General features: G+C 33.7%; 1 protein-coding gene across 1 annotated transcript; it reads right to left on the reverse strand.

Annotated features, from left to right (window-relative positions):
• Positions 1 to 12,188: 12,188 nt before the first annotated feature.
• LOC113313760 (transcription factor-like protein DPB) lies at positions 12,189 to 17,420 on the reverse strand. The gene is made up of 9 exons (XM_026562550.1): positions 16,872 to 17,420; positions 16,402 to 16,481; positions 16,218 to 16,261; positions 15,057 to 15,119; positions 14,745 to 14,891; positions 14,572 to 14,640; positions 14,320 to 14,418; positions 13,646 to 13,716; positions 12,189 to 13,486 (listed from the first exon to the last, which is right to left on the reverse strand). The coding sequence occupies exons 1-9, from the start codon at positions 17,177 to 17,179 to the stop codon at positions 13,231 to 13,233; spliced, it is 1,137 nt and encodes a 378-aa protein (XP_026418335.1). The 5' UTR covers positions 17,180 to 17,420; the 3' UTR covers positions 12,189 to 13,230.
• Positions 17,421 to 17,627: the final 207 nt, after the last annotated feature.

The raw sequence follows: 17,627 nt of genomic DNA on the forward strand, positions 1-17,627 counted from the left end.
TTCTCAATATTTTGGTTTGGGATCACCTTGAGTATCAAGGAATATCTTTGAAAAATAAAAGATAAGAATTATATTCATGTTAAAATTATGTCGACATATGGAACTTTCATATTTAGCAGACCCTAATTTTAAACTCACACAGAACTGTAAGGTAATGTGTGAATGTAGAAAATCGGTTTTTCTCTTGGGAGAGGTTCTACCTTACTCCTAACATATGTTAATATCGGTTCTACCAAGTCTCCAAGTATAGGCTGGGATCCTTTCTACCATGACTCCCAAAAATAGTTAGGGTCGGTTCTTCCATGATTCCCAATAAGATCGGTTCTATCAAGAATCCCAATAAAATCTAGGATCGGTTCCACCATGTATCCAAATATAGGTAACGATTAGTTATATCAATACTCTCAACATTTTTGTGTCTGATTTTATCTCAATTGTCTGTCTTTGTGTCTGATTTTAGTTTCAGCTTTTGATGAGAAAGAAATAGAAGAAAAGGAGACCAAGAGATCTAAAAAGAAAATTAACCAGATCCAAGGGCATGATTTAAAATAAGTGTGTTTGACATGTGTGTAAGAACTTCTTTTAAACCTCAAATAGCTACATAGAGAATACATAATATTCAACAACGTCTTTAATACTAAAATGTTTTCATGTTCTCAATTCTAGACAACTTTTTGAAAAAAGTTGTCATATATTTGTTGTCAATGGCCATTTTTCTTGTAGTGAAAACAACCTTTATCAGAAGACTAAATCGAAACTCATATGTTATGCTAAATACACAATTTACGTAAACATAAATCAATATTAACATCATTGTGAATTTCACACAAGAGTTTTTAATCAGGATCTCTTCATGATCCTTTGATAAAGCATATCTAAAAAGTCTAGAACTTAATCCCGTTAAATAAAAAAGTCACACAAAACATAAGCTATATACAAATATGAGATCGAAACATAAAGTTAATGAAAACTAACTTTTATCTCATATATCATGAGTACTCATAGGGATACCAAATATTTACTTTATAGAACATAAAACCCATTAGTATATGTGACTTACATATATATGAGCTACACTTTTATACTCTTAAATGTCAACTTCCCAACTTATCCTTCTAACGCTAGGTCTGATGATACAACCCCCACTTCCGCTTCTTACCGTGTACCTTATGGTTATGATGTTTTGGAAGATTGGGATGAAGATGAGGATGAATAAAGTTGTGAATATGAGGATGAAGATGTCCCACCAGTGAAGCCTCCATCTAATGAATATATGTATTTTCTTCAACAAAGTCGTCAGGTATAATAGTGAAACCCTAGTCCTTGTTTCCATTATTTTTTATGTACTTTATTATTCATTGAGGTTGTTGTTCTATATTGATTCATAGAACATTATCTATGTTATCTTAAAACCTACATCATGCCATTTATATTGATTGTGTTGTATTGTGTAAATTAGCTTTGTCAATATGTCTATAACTAGAACCTATCAGTATTCTTTTTGTTTCTACATTGAGTACAGTTTTGATGTCTCAATTATAAATGACCTATCTGACCATAATTTGTTTTCTTTGATTGTCTTACAGATGGGTGGCATCTTTGTGAGTCTTGCTTCTCAGTTATGGAAGGAACTTGGTCCCGATGAGCAGAGACGTTACATTGCTGAACTGAAGGACTTGAAGAAGTCCTACAAGGAAAAAATAAGGAAGTGGAAAGGGAAGCATGGGAAGCCTCCCAGGAATGGATTTATGTATTTTCTTTCTCAGCGACGTCATTTTAATACTTAAACTCTAGTTTTCATTAACTTTTGATGTACTGAACCACTAGTTTACATGCCTTCGCAACTTAATTCTATAAGGATAAAGTGATTCTTGGCATTCTTTAAATGTATTTTATGTCTTTGTTATTCATGTTCAATAAAACTTTTATACTCTTAAATTTTACTTTTTTCTTGATAAAGGTTCATTTTCCATTCTTTTATGCTCTTTGTTCCTAAAGTTTCAGAAGAAAAATAACACCAGTTCTCAACATGAAGCTAATTCTGAATCATGGGTGGATTCAACTGCGTATGCAAAACCAATGACACTTTTATACTCTTAAATATTATTTTCTTCTTGATAACGGTTCATTTTTGATTATTTTATACCATTTACTCCTAAAGTTTCAGAAGAAAAATAACACCAGTTCTCAACACGAAGCAAATTCTGAATCATGGGAGGATTCAGTGTTGTGTAGAAAATCATTTATTCTCTTTTGGTTTCTATCTCATCCAAAGTAGATAACATTTATTTATTTATCGAAAACTAGCGAGAAAAGATAAGCTATAGATATTTCTTTAGTGCTTATATATTTTTTTCCATTCTTTATGCCCCCCAGAGTATGTGCAACCTATTCTAGGTTATAACTCGATTCTTATTGAAACTCGATAACGCTTCATTCCTCGTCTTTTTACGCGAAACTGATCTTGGGTCATAGATCGATTCTGAACTCCTCGATCTCGTTTATGTCGTGTAGAAACTCGATAAAGGCCCAATTCTCTTTCTTTTATAGTCTTTAATCCTAAGTTTTCAGAAGAAAAAAAACACACCAGTTATCAACAAGGAGTTCATTCTAAATCATGAGTGGATTCAATGTCGTGTGCAAACCAATGACACTTTTATACTCTTAAATATTACTTTTGTCTTGATAACGGTTCATTTTCGATTCTTTTATACCATTTACTCCTAAAGTTTCAGAAGAAAAATAACACCAGTTCTCATCAAGAAGTTACTTCTCAATCATGGGCGGATTCAGTGTCGTGTAGAAAATCAATAACACATTTATGCTCTTTTAATCAATATCTCGTCCAAAGTAGATAACATTTATTTATTTCTTGAAAACTAGCGAGAAAAGATATGTTATTGATATTTCTTAAGTGCTCTTTTTTTTTCTCATTCTTTACAGCCCCCAGAATATGTGCAACCCATTCCTCGTTATTTTACGCGAAACCGATCTTGGGTCATAGGTCGATTGTGATCTCGTTTATGTCATGTCAAAACTCGATAACGTTTCCTTTCCTGTTATTTTATACTATTTACTCTTAAGGTTTCAGAAGAAAAAAATTCACCCGTTCTCAAAACGAAGCTCATTCTAAATCACGGGTGGAATGTCGTGTCCAAAATATATAACTCCCTTTCGATTTCTATCTCGTCCAACATTTTATCTTTTCCTGGAAAACTAGCAGAAAAAATAATTTATATCGACATTTCTTGAATGTTTTTTTTTTCCAATCTTTATGGTCCCCGGAGTTTGCGAAACCGATTTTGGGTCATGCCTCAATTTGCATCAAAACCCGATGATGTTTTATTATCCATTTTATATACTATTTAACTCCAAGGTTCTATGGAAAACATGAATCGAATTCCGAATCAAGGTTGGTTTCAACGTCGTACATGTCCAAGATTCGGTAACATTTAATAATCTTGTGATTTTTATCGCGTCCAAAATCGATAATAACTATCACGTCCAAGATGAATTAATTCTTCTAAATTTTAATTCTCATATACTCATCTAAACCCAAAATTGCCATGGGTCCTATATAGTCTTTCTGGACCAAAATAATTATTTAATACAATATCATGTCAGTTCTCCACCAAAAGATACAGTATACAAATAAATAAACAAACTAATGGTTTCATTTTATATAGTTTTGTCATTGATGGCGTATGAAATCCGACCGATTTTTTGAAAAAAATTCCTTAGATGTTGTCTTCGAAATATAAGAGAATGTAAGGTCAACCAAAGGGTCGTACTCTACTTAATGATCAAGGGTTTACAAATCACACTTACGACTTTGTTCCTTTCCAAATAGACTTGTCAATTAAACTAGATCCTTTATTAAGTCATGACCTGCAATGTTGGTAAACAACAACAACAAGTCGATCCAAAAAGAAAGATGTTCTAAAACATCAAACAACTCTTGCAATGTCTGGTGATAACTACGAAAGATCATATTCCTTTTACAGGGTTAAGCTCATTTTAACAACTACCATAGTTGAGTGAAACTTCCTCATCTGGTGCTCAATCTTAAATAAATGAGGAATCCTTCAAAGAGCAAAAAAAAGGAATGTATTAAGATTTTCTGTTGAAATCTTTTAAGGATCATATTTTATCACGAATATTCTTATTTATTTCCTAATTTTGGTTTCCTCTACTAGTCAAATAAACTCTTGATAGCGTCGGTCAAATTTTAAAGAAAATATATAGAAAAGTTCATGAAAAATATATATAGAGTTATATTTACTTTCAGACTTTCTGGGAATACAAGTTTCGAAAAATCTTTACCGATTTTTATTCCCGAACTTAACTCCACTTTTCTCGATTTAGGTATCAAGTAAATGCTGATTTATTTTGGTATTTCTAAAAAACTTTGGAACTCAAGTTTCTCACTTGATATAAAATCTCTTGAACAAAGTTTCTTTCTCCACAATAAGATAGTTGTTCAATATGTGTGAAGATGATATTGATATCGATTCTCAACAAAGAATCTTGAGACGTACTATATTTCCCAATTGAGATTAAGTGATATTTCTCAAGAGAACATAAGAGAGACCTATTATCTCTTGAAATTATGTTTATGCTTATGCAAGACTCAAAAATCGTGCATGATCAACTGGAAGCTTCTGCAAAGAATGAGGAATGACTTGAATCAAAACTGTTAAAGATGATCGTGGATCTTAATCTTCCGAAGGCTCGATTCAATCAGCTGAAAAAAATAGGAAACTCAAGAGTTTGAAAACTTTAAAAACTTCAGTCAAAAACTAAGCAACCGATAAAAATTAAGAACAATGATGTTATGCTTAATCTTGTAATAGACTATCAATGGTCGATATATTCAATTCTTATATAAGGTCTATTCACAACTATCAATAAAAAAAATTATTTTATAAATCTTGTGTTATGATTAGTAGTTTGTGCATCTTTTGATTCTTTCACGTCTATTCACTTTCGATTTATGAGATATTAATTTCGGTTTCTGTCAAACCCTAATATTTCCGATCTCATATTTGTATATCTCTTATGATGTTGGGCAATTATTTCCTTGATAATATGCTAAAGCAAATTACTTGGGTAGTTTCGGTTTTAGTATTGGTTATCTAAAATGGTATGTTAGACCTTCGTGCATAACTCTAATAGGTTGTATGAGTTCTTATGAACTTGTGAGATCCTTTCGGATTTCTCTTTTATTCTTTCATGTTTTAGTCATTTTTGTGACAAAAAGGCGGAGAAATATATGGAGTATACGGATGATTTTTAATTAATGAGAATTGATATATGTGCTGAAAAGTATATATCAAACGAGAGAGTATATCACAGACTAAGGGGGAGAAACATATCATCTTGCTCTATAGTATTTCATACTACAAAAGAGGAATAAAAAATATGTTCGAATTAAATATCTACCTATCTTTTCTTTAGGGGGAGTACATATTTTATTATTCTAATGCGTCAACAACAACATTTGTTTTGAATATGTGCAGGTTATTGAAGCTGTTCAAACTTGGAATCAAGTGTATGAAGAATGAGTTAAGAAAATGTTATGTAATGTAATATCTGTATCTTTTAATTTGTGTCTTCTCCATATATGTAATAGAGTTTTTCATCAAAACTGACAAAGGGGGAGATTGTTAGAGAACTTCTTGGTTGAACCAAGGAAGCGTTGGCATGTAAAGGTTGGATGTCATATGCTAGTATCAAAACTCATAAGTCACTTGATTAAATTACTATAGTCAACTTCTTAAGTTAGACTAGAAAGTCTAGAAATGCTGAGACATACAAGTATTACTCTGAAGACCTGAAAATTCCGAAGACGTATCGACAACGACGATCACATCATACTTCCACTTGAGGTTATTAATACATGAATTGACTTGTTTGTATTTCTATATCATTTTCTTTCAAGTCGTTTTTGATTCAAAATATAACATCCAAAGTTATATATGTGAAACTCTAGTATAATAAGACTTGATCATCATATTGTGATCAAAAAGTCAAGGAACAATATATCAATAAGTAATAATAAGCACTTTATATTGGTATATTGATTTACAAAGTATAATGCTTGTCTTTTAGAACTTCATAATTGTGACATCAACAAAGCCTTTGAAACTCGTTACTAGATTGTGTAGTGAACATAGGTTTGATTTCATACCTAAAGAAACAATGTTTAATTACATAAGTTTAAGGAAGTAGACGTATGAACTTGTTTCATAGTCGAAAAGAAATAAAAAAAATATTATGGTCTCGGTTTTCATTGAAGATCTTATGTATGAACGATCCTAATATATATAGGGAATCAACGTAGAATTGATCTTATCTTATATTGGGAGTCAAGGTAGAACCGATCCCTAGCTATATTGGGAGTCAAGGTATAACCGATCCTAACTTGATTTAAGTATCATGGTAGATTCGGTCCCGATAGGCAAAACCTATTTCTGAAGTCACGTACACTTTAGGGACTGTGTGACTAGAAAATACGGTTTGCAAAATAGGAAAGTTCAAGATGTCAGCATAGTGAATAATTTGAACATGTGTTGTCTGCTGAAATGTTATTTCCTAATTGTTTAAATATATTCCTTGATACTCAAGGTGAGATCCCAAATCGAAATTAACATAAAATCTTATTGAGATTTAAATTAATACATTTTGCTTTACCAGCAATCAAAACATATCTCTGGAAATATATATTAGTTAATTGCTAGTTAATATTGAGTTTTCCATTGTTGGATATTGGTTGGAATTCAGAAAACTGAATTTAGGTGTTTTATTGCATATCTTTTGAATATCTCCGGTTATGGAAATTCCTTGGTGTACAGACAACCTTGGTCTATAAATAGTGAAGTTTGTTCTTCTTAAAAACTCATCCTGAGCCAGGCAGAATTCATTTTATATATTTCTGGTGTAGCCGACTAATAGTATTCTCGTAATACTATCTTAGAGAGGAGAGTAACATAATTAGGAGAAATCTCTTACGTCCGCCAGTTAAAAACTTATTTGGGATCAATAAGCATCTATTAGTACCGTTTGTGAGAAACTAGAATTGCATTGTTATTTTAGTTTTCTATTATTGATCGATTTGATTGACTAATGGTAGTTATGTCTGGAATGCACCTAGTTTGTTTATTCTTGAGAACATTCTCTTCTGATATAAGGCAACTCAAAGTAGATCGTTCTGCGCATGATCGATCATAAGTCAGGAATCAATTTTGTTATTATGCAGGTACAAAAGACTATTGAAGATTGAAGATAATAAGATTTTTCTTACTCGTTTTGTATCTTCGTGATTTTCTTCGTGCGCAAACTTGATCGCCTGGGATACGACTAAATATGGTTTATCTTTTGTAGACTTATTATTGACTAATCGTATTTATATGGACAAGCTATCATTTGGTGGTACTCTTTAGTATCTGAATATGTTATTTCTTTCTGACTTGATCTGGTTGACTTGTTTAATCCATATCTTGGAAGATCTAACCCGACAAAGGAGGTTTAATTTATTTTAAACAATAAAAGCTTTTGTCACACTCAACATCATATATCTCTGATTCACTTCTTGATACATAAGAGTGGTTCCCAAAAAGATTAGTCATTTGATGTTTGGAAGACGATCCAAAAAGGATGGGTGCTTAAAGTCTTCAGAGGGACTGAAGCAACTTAAGATGGTGGACTCTATCTTAGGATTCACGTGCGTTGGATGGATTGGTTGTAGGTGCATGGATACTGAGGAAACTAAGTAAGTAGGGGTATTTTACTTGGTCTCAACTGTATAAATACTTAATTCCGAGAGTATTCAAAACTGAACTAGATCCCTGGGTTTTTATGCATTTTCGGTTTCTTCGTTTATAAAATCTTGTTGTGTCTTTACTTTACTTTCCGCATTTATAAGTAAATATAGGACGCGTTAATCCAAAACACTTTATATTGATCATATAGTATCAGTCTAGTACCGTAACTGTTATAAAGTGATTACCTTATTGTTATAATTTTTCGACTTTGTCCATAAACGATCACACAAGGTATCAAACTTAAAGGTTGAAACGAAAAAATTATGGTGTACTTGGTATCCTCGTCATTTCAGGTAAATATTGCACCGCTAAAGAATGATTTTATCCTTTTACCTGCGACAAATGTAATCAAGTTCGCTTCTTCTTTTTTTTTCCCAATTTTTTATTTGGGGTTTTCTCCAAAATTTTAGGACTCATATCAATCCCTTTTTGTTGATTCAATTGATTCTTATCAAGATGGTAGTAAATTTTATTCCTTTACTTATAACATGCCATTTGTGGTTTTCTTAGGAGTGGATTAGTTTTTACGTTTAGGAATTTTGGTGTTGAAAACCCAATTTGTCTAATTTAAACAGTAAATCCTATAATTCACAGCTGAAATCTTTACGAGCTTTAAGTTCAGATTGAGTTTTTTTAGAAATCAGTGAGGAATTAATAAGGCATGATAGAAACAGGTATAACATGAAGTAGATACGCCACCAGTGGTGCACGTGCATCCTTTAGGTTAATCTAATCCCTTTGTAACTTACTCGAAAACATTTTTTATGTCTTACCTTTTGAATGGAGTATGAGCCACCAATGGAGCTTGTTAAGGAGATAATTATGCAATATGGACCATTTTTTAATGTTTTTGTTTTCCTTGTAAACAATATTAGACAGCATGGTGATATTTGTTGTTCAGCCGTGTGGTGATAAAAAAATCGTACATCTCTTGTTAGGATGTAATGGATAAACCGTCAATTTTTTGGCCGCCCAACCGTTTTTCATGTTTGCACATTTCATAGCGGTAGCAAGCCATCTCATAGGAATTGCCCTGATAAATGTGATGAGATAAACTGTAAAAGTTATTTCAAAAAGATAGGAGTAAACAATAGAAGTTTCTCATGGTATCCTTGTCGGTACAATCTTAACTGGGCCATGGCCCAAGTTAGAAAAGTTTGTAATCCACCAACCGCTTTCTTTGAACGGTTATTGTTATATCAAATAATGGTTGGATTATGGGTCAATTAACAGTTTGATCAGAGGTCAAGTAGTGGTGATGCATATCTTTCATAAACAAAACAAAAAATGTTCAGTTTATTACTCCCTCTGTTATTTTTTAATAGACCAGTTTCTATAAATAAATATTTCAAAAAAATAGGCCAGTTTCCTAATTGGGAAAATCAAATGTTACCTTAATTTTCTGGGACCACTTTTCTTTTAATTTCTTTTGATGACAAGTGTTATGTGGACCATTTCACTTATTTCTTTGGCTGACAAGTGTCATGAGGATCATTTCACTTCACTTCTTTTATTGACAAGTGTCTAGAGGACCACTTTCAATAATTAGTTCTCTTAATTTCCTTAACTTTTTCAAAAAAAGAAACTGGCTTATTAAAAAGTAACGTAGAGAGTACTTTATCATTAAATTTAAGTAAGGTATTTTGTCGCGGTTGTCAGCTGAGAAGCCAAATTGGTTAGAATATTATTTGCGTTTACTTGGCTCTTTACATAGGTAGGTTGGAGGCAAAAATCAACGCTCAGTATTTAAAAACAAGTCGTAGAAACCGTAGAATACAAATTGTGGTAGGCCTTAGGCAGTTGATCACCTCTACCTAGAGCAGGTGAAATTTGACAAGGACACTATAAAATTCTCCATGTTTAGGTTTAACCAGCAACTCCGATGTTTCGAAAATAAGGTGATGGTCGGATGGATTAAAGTAACTAAATTTCTCTGTGACTCTATCCAAGTGATTTATTTCTGAGAAAAATATGGTTTGGTTTTTTTTAGGTGGTCCCATGTCTATTTGGTCCTTTCAAAAATCATCTTTTCCATTTGGTCGATAATTATTTAAAAATATTAAAATATCTAAAGTACCATTTCTCTCTCTTATTTTCTTTCCTCCTCACGTGAATCATTTTTCTGCTTTTCTCTCTCTTCTTTATTTCCTCTGCTAATTTCTGTCTCCTCTTAACCTTAATAGAAAAAAGTTTAAAAATTAAATATCTCTCAAAAAAATATAAGTCAAAAATTAATAAATTTTATATATTCGGAAAAACCTCGATGATAGCTTTCCAACGAGTACTATTGTCGCTATGTTTCGGAGCTTTTAATTTTTTTCAGTATAATAGTAGTTCATATTCGAGAATGAACACTATTTTATAACATGGTAGTTCATTCTAGTTCTAGCAGTTCATTTCGTAGAATGAACTCGTATGCACTAGCAATTTATTTTGTAGAATAAACTCATAGTAATTGTTCAATTTGAAGAATGAAGTCGCAATGGTAGTTAATTATTATAATTCATATTGAAGAATGAACTCGTGATAGATGTTCTTAATTTCGAATGAGCTCATAATAGTTGTTCATATTGTAGGATTGATAATTTATGTTGTAAAATGAACTCGTAATAGTAATTAAGAATGGTAGTTCATATTGTAGAATGAACTCGTAATAGTTGTTCATTATGGTAGTTCATTTTATAAAATGAACTCGTAAACGGTAGTTCATATTGTAGAATGAACCCGTGATAGGTGTTCATATTGTATAATGAACTCGTAATAATAGTTCATTATACCAGTTCATTTTGTAGAATGAAGTCGTAAGGTAGTTCATTTTGTAGAATGAACTCGTATGTTATTTAATCCAAAGAGTTCACTTTTTGGAATGATCTAATAGCATGATAGTTCATTAAAGTAGTTGATTTTGTAGAATGAACTCGTATAATAGTTCATTAAAGTAGTTCATTTTGTAGAATGAACTCGTATAATAATTCATCTTATTGCTAAAAAATAAGGCAAAAATTAAAAGCTCCGAAACATAGCGACAATAGTACTCATTGGAAAGCTATCGTCGAGGGCTTTCCAAATATATAAAATTTATCATTTTTGGACATATGGTTCAAAAGATATTTAAGTTTTAAGTTTTTATTTATTTATTTTTATTAAGAGAGAAAAAATGGTATTTTTGCCACTATCAAAGGACTGTGACATCATTGATGATGTCATCCTGCGTGAGTATTGTCCACCCTAGGACCAAATAATAATTTTTTGGACCAAATAACAATTTATATTTTTAAAAAGGACCAAACATACAGTTGACTGGGTCAACTGGATCAAACTAACTCTAATATATTATTCTTAAGACCAATTGGTATTTCCTACTTTACTTCATCGCAACAGCTATTGCGATGGGTTGCAAAGTCCACCAAAGCGTCCTAGTTTCCATTTTATGATGGATCAAAAACAAACAAAAATGACATAGTCCACCTAGCTTAATTGGGGGCCATCAGAATTAACTGGGAGCCATGCACTAGAGGACAAAAAAGGTCACCAAAACCTAATTTGGGTCACCCCTTATAAAAATATTTTTTAAATGGCTAAAATGTCCCTAAATGATTAGAGTTAAAATTTAATTAATTAGTGATAATCTTAATTAATTAGTGATAATCTTACTTAATTAGAGTTTAATTTTTTTTTTTCCAGATTTTTTGTCTGCAATTTTTAGGCTAACTTTTTATTTTCTTGCCCAGATAGTATGAAAAATCGTCAAGGTATTAAAATTTTTCATTGACGACCCTCAACAGTCGTTAACGATTAGACTGTTTAAGTGACGATTCTAAACTGTCGAAGATTCATTAATGGCGGAAATGTACGACAGTTTTGGGTCGTCATAAAAATGATCAATTCCCTAACGACCCTTTGGAAGAGTCGTTACTGTTTTAGTTACGCATTTGACGACTTAAATAATCGTTAATGTTTTAGAAATATCGTTATAGACTGTCGTTAATCACTAAAAAGAGTCGTTAGTGTATGACAGTTTAGAGTCGTTATTGTTTTGATCATGATGTATATGACGACCCTAAACTGTCGTTAATGTCGGTGAAGGGTCGTTAATGAGGGTCGTTACTTGAAAAAAAAATACTGATCAAGGGTAAAATAGTATATTCATCTTCCGATTTTTACACCTCTGAAAAATTTGGGGGCAAACAAAATTCCATGGCCCCCAATTAGAAACCATGACCCCAATTGAGCTAGGATATTAAGTGATAAGCATCTAATCCAGTATTTTCTACACCTACGATGAATGTTCAACAAGTTTACTGCCAAATCAAAACCATCGCAGGTAACATTAAATAACTAGGGCGGCAAAGAAAAAGAAAAAAATGAAGGAAGAGGTAAACCTCTCAATTAATTAATTTGATATAACAAAATTGCATACATCAACTTCAAATACATCACACATGAAAAACATAAACACTAGGGTGGCGATTAAACCATGAGATTTTTGGACGTTATACTTTGTTATTGACTGTTAAATTTAGGGGTCAGTGGTTCATAACTTTCGTAGCCAATTTTAAACCGTGCTTTAAAAGAATTTCCACGACAAACTCCAGAACTTCTTTTCTGATGTTCATCTGAATCCAGATTTTCCCATCGATATTGAGTATCATATCAATATTTAATCCAGGTGACGCCGCGTCTTCAGTTTTTTGGACTTGGGAGCATGTTATGCTCCCTTTTTGGGTTCTATCCAACTCTGCAAGTATTTTTGTGTATTCTTATTTCTTATACAGATTGGAGCAACTCCTGGAGTTTTTTCTGGACAAGACTTACCCCAGCTACAAGAACGACTGCAGAAAATAAAGAACCGGATACAACTTTTTAACGAAAATTTCCAATAGTTCGTCTTGGTCTACCACCAACTCCAGAAAACCACTCACTTGCATCACTTGTATGACACACTGTCAGGTGTATGAACATCTGGAGAGATCATGCAGGCAACATGTACAACTAGAACGACAGATGCAACGTCTACAAACAGAACAACAAGAATGGTTGCTGCAACAAGGACTTGAAGATTTGAGGATCCACCCGTAGCAGGATATTATTATTATGATTGATGACCTCCGTAGCTACTCTTTCCCCTATGAATAATATAATGCACAACTGTGTCTGTATTGGATGATCAGGTTAACTGCATCTGCATCGGATGACTGGGTCAGACATGTCACTAGAAAACACTATCCCCGTCCTAAGTCCCCCTTGTGAAAGCAAGGGCTAAATTTCTTCCAAAGAGGGTCCCCGAGCTAATGAGATGAGAACAGTGGGTTGAAGCTGCATTCCTCCTCCTTTGGCCAACTACTTTACACATTATACAAGAGAAGAAATTTTGGCCTATCGAAATAAATAACCTGTTGCATTTGGATTAGTGCTCGTGCTTAACACGCGCTTTAAGAATTCCAGGAAGAGGGGGTGAAGATGGTCCTCTAGTACTACTACTAGTACCCACGGCATTTGGTATCAAGATATGTGGAGTGGCAGGTTGGTCCACATCAACCATCATAAAACCCTCGCCACCTCCAGTTTCAACGACATCACAATTTGCATCATCACTCTCTGGTCTTCCACATAAGTTCATTGACTTGAGAACGTAATTGTCATCATGCAGCTCAAAAGGGGTGCTGCAATTAAGGTGGCAGATGAGCAATCAGAAAATGCTTGCTCATTTTGGAAATACTGAAACATAGCAGTAGTATTTCACATTTTTTAATGATAAACAAATTTCACCGTAAGAATATGAGACAGAAAGAATTGAAAGTGGATCTGTCATGTTCATGTACCTGTTGAAGTCAAAATGCACCAGCTGCATATCTTCTGATATTTCCACCTCGACAGTTGCATGTGGGCGCGTCTACATTTCAAATGATACCAAAAATGAAGCTTGGATTGACAGTAATAAAACAACTCTCATTATCATAACTGAACATTTTCCATAGTAGAATAAATTGGCAGAAATACAAAATATCATTAAACACAACTAGGCACAAGTTTCAAATAGTCATCATTACTCGACTAAAGCCGAGATGCAACTATTTATCATTATTTACCAAAGCAAACAACCACAGTTTATTATCTTCTCAAGCACCAACTCAGGTCACAGGCATCCTGAGATGGGAGCCAAATTGACAAGTAGAAGATGCTTTAGGACCTAAATATGGGACACCTAATTTATTTACTCTCACCCAGTTAAATGATAGAAACATCCATTTCCTAGGGTCAATATGCCTAGCAATTCATGTAATTGCGTGAGAACACCAGATGGACAACAAGAAAGTCTGACATTTCTTTTGATTGGTAAAGTTTACCGACAAGAGTATCGTAGTGTAACAAAAAATTGGGTAAGTGGAGCAGTTGGGGTCCAAAACTAGTTTTTTATTACAAGTGGAACATATAAACCATTACGAAACTAACTGAACTAGTAATATCAGGCAAGTAGAAAACAGCAGAGTTATACCTGAACCAGAATAAAAGGTAAAGACACACCGCCTGTAATGCCGTTTCCAGAAGCACATAACTGCTCATTTCTCTGTATCAGATTCTGAAGACCTACGAACTTGAAGGAAAGAGAGAAGAATTTAGTGAACAGCCATTAATGATGTTAAGGATTTGAAAAGAAACACCAAGTTTCGGATCAAGATCCCATTAGGATAGCAAATCTCTGGAAGTATGGAAGACAACGAAGAGTCTGAGACTGAACACAGCTTACTTGCTCCTCTAGTTCTTGCAAATATGCAGCTTTCTTTTCTATCCTGCTTCTAAGCCCAGCACGTTCAGCCTGTAATTGATAATTAAAAAAAAAGAAAAAAAAGAATTATGGTTAGAGTTAGAAACATGAAAAATTTCATCACTTTGTTCTACTACCATACGATTAACTCAAACCTTAAGCTCTTCTACATCATGCACGGTAGTGCGAGGCAGACCCTTCCACTGTATTTCCTTTTTGTCCTTGGATATAATATCCATTGCCATAAGAACATTCAATGCATCATAAACCCTCCTCCGTATATTCTTCTCATCATATTGTTGCTGTCAACGAAAGAAAATCAACAGACTTAGGCATATCTCTACATATCATGTTGAAAGATCACTAATGTTTGTCACTATACCAACTTTATCACATCATGTACAGTACACTAATAGCCAAGTCTTTTCTCTCACTAACTTCAATACCTAGTTCAGAATTATTCTTACCTGGTCCGGAGACCCAAGACTATTGGTAGGATCTGAAAATTCAGCAACAAGTTCATCTGCGACCTGGAAAATACTATTATAGTCAGTTTGTGCACAAAGAAAAGAGCACCTATAAACCATTTCACACAGTCTCTTCAAGGTATTATGAAGCAGTTAAAAGTCAGTAAGAAAGTAAGATGCTGTACGTGACTGCTAGATAGAAAAATTCTAAGATTGCAAGAGAAACATATGCTTACCTGCCATAGTATGTACACATACATTGTAATAGCAAAATAGGAAAAGAAGACTAATGCATATGTAAGAAGAGACTGCATACTGAAAGATAACTGGAAACTGACCAAATCCAACTATAGTTTATTCAATCACTTAGTCTAAAAATAACCTGTGTGACTTTCAAACATCCCACCAATTATCGCTTGCATATTTGAACAGATAACTCACGATTACATGAATCAAACAGTATGAGTAGACCAAAGAACAACACGTCCGCTTCAACAAACCACTTTGATAACACAGGATAACCTTTGCTACTAGTCAACTTCCTAACATATACTTATGAAACCCATCCACATGTGTTATTTACAAATTAAACATTTAAATCCCTTAAAGTCGATGACCTTCAAGCAGCACGGAGCTATGTTTTGGAGGAAGGGGGTGCAAAAATTCTTGGCAAGTTTGTTAGGGGGTTCAAAATGGGCTTTAGAGGCTCATTTTATGGCAAAAAGGCCAAAAAATAGCTATAATTCGGCTTGGGAGCCAGCTCGGCTGGGTGTGCAGTTGCAAACCCATGTTCTAAGCTGGCTCCGCCCCAGTCTTCAAGTAAATTCAAGAATCACGAACCACCAAAAATTATACTATTAAGCTTAAGTAACTACTAATTTCAGCACTGAACATCGTAAACCATGTCATTCATTGAACATACAAAAGAACCTGCTAAGCCTACACTCTATAGTAAACAGATTCTAACTCATATGTAAGTAACTACTAATTTCAGCACTGCACATCATAAACCATGTCATTCATTGAACATACAAAAGAACCTGCTAAGCATACACTCTATCGTAAACAGATTCTAACTCATACATACGTAACTACTAAGTTGCAAGCACAACAAGCAAAAGGAAGAGTCACATATAGATGAATCCTAAGAAACCACCTCACCTCATTGTAAGTTGTTCTTCCCTTGCTTTCAACTTTCTCACAAACTGAAACCATCACAACCATGGCAAACTATTCAAGTCAGAAAAATGTCACAGACGTCCAGCAAAGCTTAACATAAAGCTTCTGAATATTTTCAGCTCACAATCGAACTTTTTCATCCTCATGATCAGCAATTAAGACTCACCTTTCATACTAAACTGGCGAAGTCCCCGACCGTTCTTATCACCTCCTGCTGCCCTTTGACCTCTCTTCTTCTTCTTTCCACTACACATCAAATCCACAAAACATTAAAACATAGGGGCTATAATCCAATAACCAAGTAAATTCAACAAGGTAAAGGCGAAAAAAAAAAATGAAAGTCAACGGTCCATCACAATAACAACATAGGAAACATCAAAACAACTAGAAACAGCTCCATGGGCATGCACAGACATACTGCAATTCATTAGCAAACCAAGAACGAAATTGTTGAAAAATTTCAACAATTCCCTCCAAAACAAGGGTTCCATTTGCAACCCCACAAAGAAATTGATAAAATAGTTTCCACAATTCCCGCCATCAATACTTCAAAATTAAATTAACACAAACCCTAATTAGGACCAAATTAAACACAAAACCAAAACAAATTTCAATAAATTAAGAGGAAAAACTTACACAGTGGTATCCGGAGATCCAGCATCCTCACCTCCATTATTATTAATATCAAGATGATGTAATCTAGAAAAAGTGTTAGAATGATTTTTATCAGTTGAAGGAACCGCCATAACTGGTGGTTCACTTTTACTAGAAGGAGGAGAGCCACCACTTCCATTGCTATTTGAAATCGATTGACCTCCTGAAACTGTAGTACCCCAAGATCTCGTAACCCCTCCTCCTGTTCCTGCTCCTACTACTCCTTTATTAGGTGAATTATTAGGTGTCTTCTTAACCCCATCTTGATTCCCACCACCAACACTTAACATTCTTTCTTCTTCTTCTTCAAAATTTGACTTCGATTTTAGATCAAAATCAAAATTTCGAAATAAAAATAAAATTAGGTATAAAAAGAGAAACCCAGATTAAATTTAACGAAACGGAGACAAATTATGTGGTGAAATCTAGAGAAGGATTGAAGAATTGGATTCACAAGTGTCTGTCGAGAAAGAGGGAAAAAGATAGATGAGGGTTTTGTTTTTTCGGTTAAATTAGGGAGGGAAGGTATAATGAGAAGGACCGCCAGATTGAAACGCAACATATAGGTTTTAGTAATTTTTTGTTTGGATGCGGAGCTAGGGGTATTCGTCGCCGGGTGCATCTTAACCGTTTACTAAATCAACCCGGTTTCATATTTTTGACGGGTGGTTTTTGACCTGTTTTTGGATACTAGACAATCTCAAAAGTCAAACGCAAATTTTGCTTCTAGAATATGTC

This window comes from Papaver somniferum, chromosome 9, assembly GCF_003573695.1.
Source record: "Papaver somniferum cultivar HN1 chromosome 9, ASM357369v1, whole genome shotgun sequence".
Classification (NCBI taxonomy): Eukaryota; Viridiplantae; Streptophyta; class Magnoliopsida; order Ranunculales; family Papaveraceae; genus Papaver; species Papaver somniferum.

Bases quoted from the DNA above. Each gene is read 5' to 3' on its own strand.
- LOC113313760 (XM_026562550.1), bottom strand. From the start codon at position 17,179: ATGTTAAGTGTTGGTGGTGGGAATCAAGATGGGGTTAAGAAGACACCT. The intron at 15,120-16,217 runs GTGAGGTGGTTT...AGTATTTTCCAG, and splicing joins GAAGAACAACTTACAATGAG to GTCGCAGATGAACTTGTTGC. The intron at 14,419-14,571 runs GTAAGCTGTGTT...CTTTCCTTCAAG, and splicing joins TGCAAGAACTAGAGGAGCAA to TTCGTAGGTCTTCAGAATCT.